Below are 12,589 nucleotides of genomic sequence, written 5' to 3'. Positions count from 1 at the left end.
TCTTTTCCTTCTCTTGTGTGTCCTGCCTAGAGAAGTTCCTTTAGCATTTGTTGTAAAGCTGGTTTGGTGGTGCTGAATTCTCTTAGCTTTTGCTTTTCTGTAAAGGTTTTAATTTCTCCATCAAATCTGAATGAGATCCTTGCTGGGCAGAGTAATCTTGGTTGTAGGTTTTTCCCTTTCATCACTTTAAATATGTCCTGCCACTCCCTTCTGGCTAGCAGAGTTTCTGCTGAAAGATCAGCTGTTACCCTTATGGGGATTCCCTTGTATGTTATTTGTTGTTTTTCCCTCGCTGCTTTTAATATTTTTTCTTTGTATTTAATTTTTGACAGTTTGGTTAATATGTGTCTTGGCGTGTTTCTCCTTGGATTTATCCTGTATGGGACGCTCTGTGTTTCCTGGACTTGATTGACTATTTCCTTTCCCATATTAAGGAAGTTTTTAACTATAATCTGTTCAAATATTTTTTCAGTCCCTTTCTTTTTCTCTTCTTCTTCTGGGACCCCTATAATTCTAATGTTGGTGCATTTAATGTTGTCCCAGAGATCTCTAAGACTGTCCTCAATTCTTTCCATTCTTTTTTCTTTATTCTGCTCTGTGGTAGTTATTTCCACTATTTTATCTTCCAGGTCACTTATCCGTTTTTCTGCCTCAGTTATTCTGCTGTTGATTCCTTTTAGAGAATTTTTAATTTCATTTATTGTGTTGTTCATCATTGTTTGCTTGCTCATTAGTTCCTCTAGGTCCTTCTTAAACGTTTTTTGTATTTTCTCCATTCTATTTCCAAGATTTTGGATCATCTTTACTATCATTACTCTGAATTATTTTTCAGGTAGAGTGCCTATTTCCTCTTCATTTGTTTGGTCTAGTGGGTGTTTACCTTGCTCCTTCATCTGCTATGTATGTCTCTGACTTCTCATTTTGCTTAACTTACTGTGTTTGGGGTCTCCTTTTCACAGGCTGCAGGTTCGTAGTTCGTGTTGTTTTTGGTGTTTGCCCCCAGTGGCTAGGATTGGTTAAGTGGGTTGCATAGGATTCCTGGTGGAGGGGACTGGTGCCTGTGTTCTGGTGGATGAGGCTGGATCTTGTCTTTCTGGTGGGCAGGACCTTGTCCGGTGGTGTGTTGTGGGGTGTCTGTGGCCTTACTATGATTTTAGGCAGCCTCTCTGCTAATGGGTGAGGTTGTGTTCCTGTCTTGCTAGTTGTTTGTCATAGGGTGTCCAGCACTGTGGCTTGCTGGTCGTTGAGTGGAGCTGGGTCTTAACGTTGAGATGGTGATCTCTGCGTGAGCTTTTGCTGTTTGATATTATGTGGAGCTGGGAGGTCTCTGGTGGACTAATGTCCTGAACTCGGCTCTCCCACGTCAGAGGCACAGGCCTGACACCCAGCCAGAGCACCAAGACCCTGTTAGCCACATGGCTCAGAAGAAAAGGGAGAAAAAAAGAATGAAAGAAAGAAAAAAATAAAATAAAGTTATTAAAATTAAAAATTAAAAAAATTGTTAAAAATAAAAAAACTTTAAAGTAAGAAATAAAAGAACGAAAGAAAGAAGAGAGTAACCAAACCAAATACAAAGCTACCAATGATAACAAGTGCTAAAAAGTATACTAGAAAAAATAAATAAATGAAAAAAAATAGATGGACAGAATCCTAGGACAAATGGTAAAAGCAAAGCTTTACAGACAGAATCACACAAAGAAGCATACATATACACACTCAGAAAGAGAGAAAAAGGAAAAAAAAAAAAATATATATATAAAAAGAAAGGAACAGAGCAACCAAATCAATAAACAAATCTACCAATGATAATAAACTATAAATACTAAACTAAGATAAACATAAAACCAGAAAAAAATTAGATGCTGAAAGCAAACCCCAAGTCTACAGTTGCCAAAGTCCACCGCCTCAATTTTGGGATGATTCGTTGTCTATTCAGGTATTCCCCAGATGAAGGGTACATCAAATTGATTGTGGAGATTTAATCTGCTGCTCCTGAGGGTGCTGGGAGAGATATCCCTTTCTCTTCTTCGTTTGCACAGCTCCTGGGGCTCAGCTTTGGATATGGCCCCGCCTCTGCATGTAGGTCGCCTGAGGGCATCTGTTCTTCGCTCACACAGGACAGGGTTAAAGGAGCGGCTGATTAGAGGGCTCTGGCTCACTCAGGCCACGGGGGCTGGGGGGGTATGGAATGTGGGGCGAGCCTGTGGCAGCAGAGGCCAGCATGACGTTTCAGCAGCCTGAGGCGCACCGTGTGTTCTCCCGGGGAAGTCATCCCTGGATCACGGGACCCTGGCGGTGGCGGACTGCACAGGCTCCCGGGAGGAGAGGTGTGGAGAGTGACCTGTGCTTGTGCACAGGCTTCTTGGTGGCGGCAGCAGCAGCCTTAGCATCTCATGCCTGTCCCTGGGGTCCACGTTGATAGTCGCAGCTCGCACCCACCTCTGGGGTCTGCGTTGATCGCCACGGCTCGTGCCTGTCTCTGAAGCTCATTTAGGCAGTGCTCTGAATCCTCTCTCCTTGCGCAGCCCGAAACAGTGGTGTCTTGCCTCTTCGGCAGCTCCAGACTTTTTCCCGGACTCCCTCCCGGCTAGCTGTGGCACACTAGCCCCCTTCAGGCTGTGTTCACGCAGCCAACCCCAGTCCTCTCCCTGGGCTCTGACCTCCGAAGCCCGAGCCTCAGCTCCCAGCCCCCACCCATCCTGGTGGGTGAGCAGACAAGCCTCTCAGGCTGGTACGTGCTGGGCAGCACTGATCCTCTGTGTAGGAATCTCTCTGCTTTGCCCTCTGCACCCCTGTTGCTGCGCTCTCCTCCGTGGCTCTGAAGCTTCCCCCCCCCACCCCACCCCCCACCTCCACCAGTGAAGGGCCTTCCTAGTGTGTGGAAACCTTTCCTCCTTCACAGCTCCCTCCGCAATGTGCAGGTCCCATCCCTATTCTTTTGTCTGTTTTTTCTTTTGCCCTCCCCAGGTACGTGGGGAGTTTCTTGCCTTTTGGGAGGTCTGAGGTCTCCTGCCAGTGTTCAGTAGGTGTTCTGCAGGAGTTGTTCCACACATAGATATATTTCTGATGTATTTGTGAGGAGGAAGATGATCTCCACGTCTTACTCCTATGCCATCTTGAAGGTCTCCCCTTTTTGTAGAGTCTTTAGTGTTTTCTCTGTATAATGTCATCTGCAAATAGTGACAGTTTTACTTCTTCCTTCCCAATTTAGATGACTTTCATTTCTTTTTCTTGCCTAATGGCTCTGGCCGGGACTTCCAATGCCTAAGTCAGCCTGCACTTACTGGAAGCACCTGTCCAGGAAACCTAACACACATCAATTACAATCCTCCAACTCATCTTCGGTTAGTTTACCTTACACAAGAAGATAGGCCCTGCTAGCCTTATAAGGAAATCCCCATCCTCTTAGCCAATCATGCCCTGTTTCTGTGTTGCCTCTTCTAATGCTCTATAATACTCACTCTTGCTTAAAATCCCTCAGGAACAGTGTTCTGTTTCTTAATAGGTACTGTATTCCCCAACCCATGGTTTGTTTCCTCTTGAGTAAAGGACATCAAACTAGTTACAAATTGTTTTAGTTTTGTCATTTGACAGTAGTAAAGTTGGGATGTTGAAACATAGTGGACAGAACTCCAAATTTGGATTTAGGGGATTGGGATTAGGATCTGGGTTCTCTCGCTCAAGTGGAACAGTATGGTCCTATTTCATGCAATTTTGAATTAAATATTGAATATAAAGTATTAAGTCTCTCAATGCAAACAATTTGAAATAGTGTAATTCTCCCCCTAGATATATCAAGATTTGCATAATTGCAAAGCTGTTTGGGTCTATTGAATTATAAGCTGTGTTTATTTTATTGAAATATTTCCACTTTAGCTAGTGAACAGAAATACCCAATATCTTCTGTTATGGGAATGGTCTTAAAATATATAAATCTCAGTTAGATTTTTCAAGGTCTTCAGGAAGACATCTCTTGTGTAAAAGACAATCTTTCTGTCCTAGGTAAGTCATCTGTCTTGTCTTCTCTTGATTATTCTTATTCTCACTGCAGAAAACTGGGAGAGTAAAATCCACCTCCTAGTTTTAAATGAGGAAATATAGGTTAAACATGCCTAGTTTAGTGTTGGTACAGATCAGGCACTCAGTGAATGTTATTTGGAAAGTGGACAAGATAGACAATATAATTTGAATGTGTGTTTTCTACTAGAAATTCTTACAACTCTAAGCAGTAAACTAGGTGATATCTCTGTATTACAGGTAAGGAAATAGGATCAGAGGAGATTCTACTTTGGGGGTATGTGTGGATTTTGAACCAATGCCTGCCTTCCTACATGACTTACTTTATTCTTTGTTAAATAGTGACTAAGGTAGGCAGAAATTATTTTTAAAATGGGACTGATAGGACTGAAGAAATAGTGATCTACGTTCCCTGTTTCTTAAGGGGTCAGAACATTAATAATCAGATGCACATTTTTAAAAAGAAATTTAAATAATCTCTTCCAGGGTTTCCTTTCCCCCAATTATGAAATGAATGTGATAATAACAAATAGTTCTTTTAATCAGGGGTGAAAGTCTTTAAAACTCCCAATTATTCAGAAGGACATTAAGTCACTTTCACAGACATGTGCAGGTTTAAGATAATAGGAACTTTAAGGTGATATAGGATAGGGTATATTTATAACACTTTTCCTGTTTGTTCTAAGAGCTGAAAATATGTGCTCTTCTGAACTATGGAGATATCAGATGCATTAATCATGTAGTAATTAGAGCTCTTGGGAAGAACACGCTCTCATAAATGCAAGACATTTTTATTAACAATGGAGTGATTAGTTATAAAGCCATTTAATTTAAAATTTAAGCCAGCAATCGGAGGAAATAACATTCTAAATAAATTTCAGAATAGAATGGTCATAGATAAACCCTCAAGTGTGAGAAGATTGAAAAAAGTGACTGTTTTGACTCGCCACATCTTGGAAGGAAGATTTAGAAGATGCATATTTCTTTGAGGCCCAAGGGTAATACTCTGGGCACACTAGAGCAGATGGGCAAAAACTGGAATGAGGATGGAAAATTCTTTCTCCTGGGTCATGGATTTGTACCAATTGGAAAACTTGGAAGGGCCTGAAGCAGTGGACATGCCATTGGATTAAAACTAGATTCTCTCAAGTTCTTTAGGAGCCAGCTGAACTCACTAAAATCCCAACAAGGACAAAATATCATATTTCACCATTTCTACTTAGGGACACCTGTTTTTTTCCTTAACTCAGCTAGGGTTTTGAGCCTCTGAACCTGATTAGTAGACAGCTTTTGTCATTGTGTATACTATCCTAGCCTCTGCTCATGGATCAGAATATAACCAAAGTAACATTTGTTTTAGTATGAAATATCTTTCTTCTGAGAAATATCTTTCTTATGAAATATCTCAGATCTTAATCAGTTTGTTTGTTCCTGCATATAAGAAGAAAACCCACAAATCACTTTACTGAGGCTGGGCTTGGGACATGCGGGAGGTGAGGTTGAAGGGTAGAAGAGCATGGTTGGGAGCAGGAAAAGATGTAGGTTGACTCCTCTTACAGATGCCCCATCCAGACTATGCCTGACCAGGTGGCAGGAAGACAAACCTGGAGAAGTACTTGGCTTCTACTTCCCTTGTTCCCTTGGTCAGTTTGGACCTGCCCATTTGACAAACACGTTAACACAGAAGTAGGCAAGTTAGTGTCTGCCCTCTCACACTTTAGTTTTTGTTAGAAACAGATTTTAAAGCTCTTCGGGACAGGGATGTCTTATTCACTTTTATATAACCCTCCTAACTGTCAACATCCTTGATATGTAGTAGGTGATTGCTTTTTTTATTGAAGTATAGTTGACATTTAATGTTGTATTAGTTTCAGGTGTACAACATAGTGGTTCAACATTTGTATGTATAACACATTGATCACCATGATATGTCTAGTAACCATCTGTCACTGTACAAAGTTGCTACAATATTGTTGAATATATTCCCTATGTTGTACATAACTTACCTGTGACTTATTTTATAACTGGAAGTTTATACCTCTTGAATCCCCTTCACCTATATTGCACGATCTCCCACCCACCTTTCTTCTGGTGATCGTCAGTGCTGTTCTCTGTATCCACGTGTCTGTTTCTGTTTTATTTTGCTTGTTCATTTGTTTTGTTGTTTAGATTCCATATGTAAGTGAAATCATACAGTATTTGTCCTTCTCTGTCTGACTTATTTCACTTAGCGTAATGCCCTCTAGGTCCATCCATGTTGCTGCAAATGACAAGATTTCATTCTTTTCTTGTGACTGGGTAATATTCAGTGTGTGTGTGTGTGTGTGTGTGTGTGTGTGTGTGTTTATACCATCCTTTTTATCCCTTCTTCTATCGATGGACACTTAGATTGCTTTCATATCTTGGCTATTGTAAATAATGCTGCAGTGAACATAGGGGTGCATATATCTTTTCAAATTACTATTTTTATTTTCTCTGGATAAGTACCCAGAAGTGGAATCACTGGTCATAAGGTAGTTCTAGTTTTAATCTTTTGAGAAAACTCCATACTGTTTTCCATAGTGGCTGAACCAATTTACATTCCCGCCAAAAGTTGCATGAGGGTCCCCTTTTCTCTACATCCTCACCAACATTTATTTGTTGGCTATTATCAAAAAGACATTCTGACAGGTGTGAGATGATATCTCACTGTGGTTTTCATTTGCGTTTCCCTGATGATTAGTGATGTTGAGCATCTTTTCCTGTGTCTGTTGGCCGTCTGTATGTCTTCCTTGGAAGAATGTCTGTTCAGGTCCTCTGCTCATTTCTTAATCAGATTTCTTTTTGTTATTGAGTTGTGTGAGTTCTTTGTATATTTTGGATATTAGCCCCTTATTGGATACATGATTTGCAAATATCTTTTCCCATTCAGTAGGCTGCCTTTTCATTTTGTTGATCATTTTCTTTGCTGTACAAAAGCTTTTTAGTTTGACATATTGCCATTTATTTATTTTTGCTTTTGTTTGTAAAATCCATGGGAATCCAGCAGTGTGTGGCCTGTAACCCTTCTCAACCTTCGTGGGTTCAAAGGATTAGATAAAACACTGTCTTTGGGGGAAAAAAAACTACTCTTTCTTAAAAGGGTTAAGTTTTAAAGGAATGGAAATTTCTGGAAATTTCTGATTTAAATTGTTTAGAAATGAGAAGGGCCATTTCTTTAGGTCTACAAGTAGGGTGGCTTCTAAATACGATGTTTGAAATAATATTATTAGTATAGAAACCTGAAACAAGCATCCTACCACAAAAATAAGTTTGCTTTTGCTGAACTCACTTGGGTTAAGTCTCCAAGGATTTCCTTAACACCAGTTTCAGAATGCTGAGCTTTGAGGGAATTTTTGTAAAAGGACTGTTAACATCATCAGTAGCTCCCATCCACTGTGTGCCTCCAGTTGGTAAGTAGTAAAAGAGCATCTTGTTCAACAACCTTGTGAGCTTGGAGTATTATCTCCATTTTACAGACAAGGAAACTGAGGTCCAGATAATGGATGTGATTTGCCTAAGGTCACATACCTAGCATACTTGCAAGGAGAGCTGTCTCACTTGAAAACCATTGTTTGGGGAAACTTGGCCAGTATTTGAATAGCTGTAGAATTTTTCACAAGCAACTACTATGTCTAGGGAACTATTGGATACTAATGGAACCCTTTCATGTGGTGTGTCTTCTTGCCTGAAGCTGGAGGCTTAGAAAATTTAAAGAAGGGATCTTGGTAGTTCTAATTCATTCCTTTTCCTCAACTCTGCTCCCACTTTCCATTTTACCCCTCTAATAGGAAGGCATTCCTATAATTTTGCTCTAGAAGCTTGTGATGGCTACTTGGCAAATAGCCCCACCAAATTATTCTAGTACAATATTTTAGAAAAATGATTTCTGACATATTGAGACACCTGACATATTGGCACTTGTACTGACTTCAGCCCATACCCCTAAGAGGGGAGCTTCGTCTGTATTGTCACCACAGTGTATACTGCACCGTCAGACCCAAGTTCACTGCATCACATGAATATTTTGACCGCATGACAGTAGCCATCTGGATTTTCTGAGTTTCTCACTGATTTTGGTTTTAGTATTTCATTTATCAGGTAAAGAGGGGCTGTTTTATCCTATGGAAAATTTGTCAGAGGTTTGGCATTGTTCAAATACTGTAGTGGTTCAACTGCTGAACATATAAAAATCTTTCATTTTGGGTTTGTGTGTCCTTGTATTGAATACAGATTCATTTTGGCTTTGGTGTGTTTATGATAGTCTCTAGAATTAGCTTCTGGAGTTTTTGTAAATTAATGAGTGGAGTTTATCATGGGATAATGGGACCAACATAGTGATTTCTTTGGATTCAGTGTAGCCAACGACAGGTGTAGGGGTGTGTGTGCGCGTGTGTTTGGGGGGGGGGGAGGGGAGGGGAGAGTACCAAGCATACTTGGGATTTGGATTTTATAAAAATGACTTGTTTCTTGGTTTTCAGATTAACTTAAAGTTCTTTCTTATTATAGGAATAATGTATGATTATTGTATAGATGAGTACCCAAAAGAAAAAACAAATGACATCTTAAGTGTTAGTCCCTGTTAAGATTTTGGTTTACTTGATGCCAATTTGTGTGTGTGTGTGTCTGTGTGTGTGTGTCTGTGTGTACATTCATACATGTTTGTGCAAAAATGAGCTTATGCTATAAATATTCTAGAAATTGTATTTGCAAATCTATTCATTAAATACTCTTCTCTCATATTTTTAATATAAAAAATAAATTGTAAATTTTAGGTTATTATTATTTTTTCTTTATTCTGAAATCTTGCAGCAACTGACTGTTAGAAAGAGGCTTTTTACGTTTCCGATCACTCATGGGCCCCCTTCCCCACAGCCCTTGGTAGCGTATGTTTTGTACGGCTGCTGCCCTGCCCTGTGGCCCACACCCCGCCGGAGAACACTGTGGAACTGCTGGCTGCGGACAGTTCATCTACTTTTCCTATTTTTCTTGCAGGAGACAGAGCATGTGGTACCCAGCCAGTCAGAGTGTCGGGGGAGAACAGGAACGCCAGCTCAGGACAGTCCACAGAACCACACCTTCAGGTGCCAAGAAACCGTGCGAGCTCAACGAAGGTGGGTCCCTTGTTGTCAGAAGTTGCACTGGGCCTTGGGGTCCTTTCCCAGAAACGCTAACACCTGTGCTTGCTACCCCTGCACAAGAGGCAAGGCTTTCTGACTTTTGTTGGCATCCTTTGAAGGTCAGAGAAGCTCCTTAAAGGGGCCTAGAAGGAGAATCATTGAGTCTAAGGGAAATGCAAGTAACCTACTTTCTCTGCCTTCAGTTTGAAGATAATCAGCCTTAAGGCTCAGAGAGGAGCGGAGACTGTCCTGCCCTGAGAGAGAGAAACGCTGATTCCATTTTGTCCTCTTTCATTCCACGCCAGAGAGGACTGGGTCTTTTTCTGTGATGATGGTAATTGGCGATGACAGTGTAGAAGTCAGGCCAATTGCTTTTCGCATATTCTGTCATTTAGCCCTCACTCCTTCCCCGAAAAGTGGGTACCCCTAGCCCCATTTTATGGAGAAGGAGCCTGAGGCTGAGACGTCAAGGCACTTGACTGATATTGTACAAGTGAAAAAGGCTGAGCCAGAATTTGAGCCTACAGATGTCTGATTACAGCATAGCAGCCGTGGCTCTTGTGCTGATCCAGGTGGTGTCTCTAAGCCCTGAGGTGGCCCTGGGGCTGACCCCTCTGGTCTCCCAGACCTGCTAGAGATGGCCCTGGGTCAGGGCAAGAATGTGGGTGGGAGGCTGTCCGAAGCAAGGTTGGCATGGCATTCGGATGGGAGCCTGGCCTTGCAGCTGTCTATGGAAAGTCTCTTCTGGAAATAAACAGAAGAAAGAATTCCACTGCTAGTTGTGTCAGCTGTCTTTGTAGGATCTTGTGTACAGTGTAATCATAGCTCTCACTCAGTGGGAAGGGAGGGCTGTGCTTCTGGGCATGACTTTTCGCAATTTTTTCTAAGGCAGCAGAGTCTAAATGAATCAACAACGACAGACAAGATTGGCTGTGCTATGAACTTGTGCTTTTTAAAAATTTTTTATCAGAGTATAGTTGATTTAAAATGTTGTGTTAGTTTCTGCTGTACAGCAAAGTGAACCAGTTATACATATACATATATCCACTCCTTTTTAGCTTCTTTTCCCGTATACATTACAGAGTATTGAGAAGAGTTCCCTGTGCTGTACAGTAGGTCCTTATTAGTTATCTATTTTATATACAGTGAAGTTGTGCTTTAAAATATTCAACGTACTAATTTTAGAATCAGAGAGCCCCAAAGGGTTGATGGAGACCCCAAAATAAGGTGATCCATTATCCAGTTGGATTCTTCGACACCTTTTCTCACCTCCTCCCTGGTTGCCATCTCTTGTCTGTTTATTCTTACTTGACCTCAGATCGGGTAAGACTCAGCCCTGTGATTTCTCTGCTAATCGGGACACTCACCTTCCTGTTGGAGGCCTTACTATAACAAAGCTGTTTTAGGTTGACTAGAATCAATTTAGGCAGTGACCCTGTCTCCCCCCACCAGACTGGTGACTGCATCTGTCAGCAAGAATAAGGCCAACTATATTCCCATGCATATTTCAAAATCATAAAAAAGGCAGAAAAAAACACACACAAAAAACAAGACGAAATCCTTCATGCTTGCGTATGAAATGCATGGTGTCCTTTGGGCTGGATATTCCACAGAGGCTGATAGGGGAAAATGACATTAGCAATCTACCTTCTCAAAGACGCTCGATGTTTGGTAAACTTAAAACCACTCTATTTCCCATCTGCAGTGGAGAAGGTAAATGGTAATATTACTGTTATCAGAGGGCAAGTCAGAAATTTAATAGGATTCTGCGCTGGGGATCATTCACATATGACTAGGGAGAGCTAAGTGTATTGAATTAGGAAAGTCCTCATGAGGAAACATACAGAGCAGCAACTCTTACACTTGGGGGTGGGGAGTTATGGTTCATTCGGATTCTCAGATCTGTGGCGCTTTTCCTCAGAAAAAAAGAGATGCACATACACACAAAAGCTTGTGTAACATTTTAGGCGGTTGCTAGAGCTCTTCTGCATGTCAGGAGAAGGAACCGAATGCATGGTCACTGGGCAGCCTTCCTCACTGAGTCAGGCTTGTCTCCTCCAAAACAGATCTGGCCTTCTCCCTCTACGCTTTAGCAAACCTCCATAGGACCCCAAATACCTTGTTGTTCTTTTCTTCTTTTTCCTTTCTCGCCTCCATGTTCTACTTTGACAGGATCTAGCTTTCTGAGCTAGCAGCATTCCACAATTGCCTGTGCACCAGAGCTGACAGTCACAGCGTCTGGTGTTAAGTTGCAGATCAGGAGTTGTGAGGCCAGTTACGTCTGGTATATTAGGTTGAGTACTTAGATCAGGACGGTAACCTTTAAACTACAGGGGTTTTTTTTGTCACAGCCATGGTGGCGTCACCTAGGATCACTCTAATGGAACTTAAAAAGAAAACTCTAAATATTACAGGGATTGTGAAATTTGATGAACCGGTGAAATGAGAGCTGAGGCTAAAAACAACTTTGAGTCAGGTAGCTCACATCCCTGATAACATTGCTCTTCCATCTTAAAACCAGCAAACGGCCAGGTGCAGGCATATCGTGTCCAGTAAGATCTCAGTGGAGACGTGAGGACTGTAATAGAGCACTCCAGACCTAACTCTGGCTCAAAGTGAGGGAAGAAGCCAGGCTAAATCTCAGCAGGTGTAAAATGCCACCTTCTTGGGGAGGGGGGCTGGGGAAGAGCACGATCTTATCATATGAAGACTTTGAGAAAGGAAGGAAAGGTCTTTCTGCAGCAGGGAGCTGTCACGGGGTCACATGTGGTTTGGGTGAGACTCAGAAGGGTAGCTAGCGTTCAGAGAATGAATCCCTCCTTGTAGAAGTGAGGTTTTGGAGCCGCTTGTGTCATGGGGTGGTACTGATCTTCTCACGCGTGCCAAAGAGAAATAGTTTCATACCTTCAGCTCGGAGGGCATGTTGTTGAGCTCTTCCTAGCGCAAGGGACGTTTATCTGTGTGTCTAAATGTGCTTTAGGGAGGTCTGTGAATGTTTTTGCCAAAGTTTGAGTCTCTGTATACTATATTGGTTTTCTGTTGCTACTGTAACAAATGACCACAAACCTGTGACTTAAAACAACACAAATGTATAATCTTATACTTCTGTAGGATAGATGACCCACATGGGTCTCGCTGGGGTAAAATAAAGGTGTCAGCAGGCCTGCATTCCCTTCTGGAGGTTCGAGGGGAGAATGGATGTATTTCCTTGCCTTTTCCAGTTTCCAGGTGCTGCGTACATTGCTTGGCTTATGGTCTTTTCCTCCATTTTCAAAGCTAGCAACGTTGCATATCTCTTAGCATTCTTCCGTATGTTTCCTTCTGACCATATTACTGAGTCCAAGCTCCTGCTGCTTGTCTCATGAGAGGCCATTAAATCGAGAATGAGGTGTTGGGGCAAGGAAGAGTGACTTTATTTGGAAAGCCAGTAGACT

At 41.7% G+C, this 12,589-nt stretch overlaps 1 protein-coding gene across 4 annotated transcripts in view; it reads left to right on the top strand.

The window, feature by feature from the left end:
- The window catches only part of FAM13C (family with sequence similarity 13 member C), a 134,297-nt gene that overhangs the window by 53,253 nt on the left and 68,455 nt on the right, over positions 1-12,589 (top strand). For all 4 annotated transcript variants that reach the window (XM_059900591.1, XM_059900590.1, XM_059900589.1 and 1 more), the window contains one exon: positions 9,031-9,149. In XM_059900591.1, the coding sequence (XP_059756574.1) occupies positions 9,031-9,149 (119 nt within the window). The remainder of the gene's footprint in view (positions 1-9,030; positions 9,150-12,589) is intronic.

This window comes from Balaenoptera ricei, chromosome 16 (genome assembly GCF_028023285.1).
Source record: "Balaenoptera ricei isolate mBalRic1 chromosome 16, mBalRic1.hap2, whole genome shotgun sequence".
Lineage (NCBI taxonomy): Eukaryota > Metazoa > Chordata > Mammalia > Artiodactyla > Balaenopteridae > Balaenoptera > Balaenoptera ricei.
The sequence above is the reverse complement of the archived record's forward strand: the minus strand, read 5'-3'. Positions and strand labels throughout refer to the sequence as shown.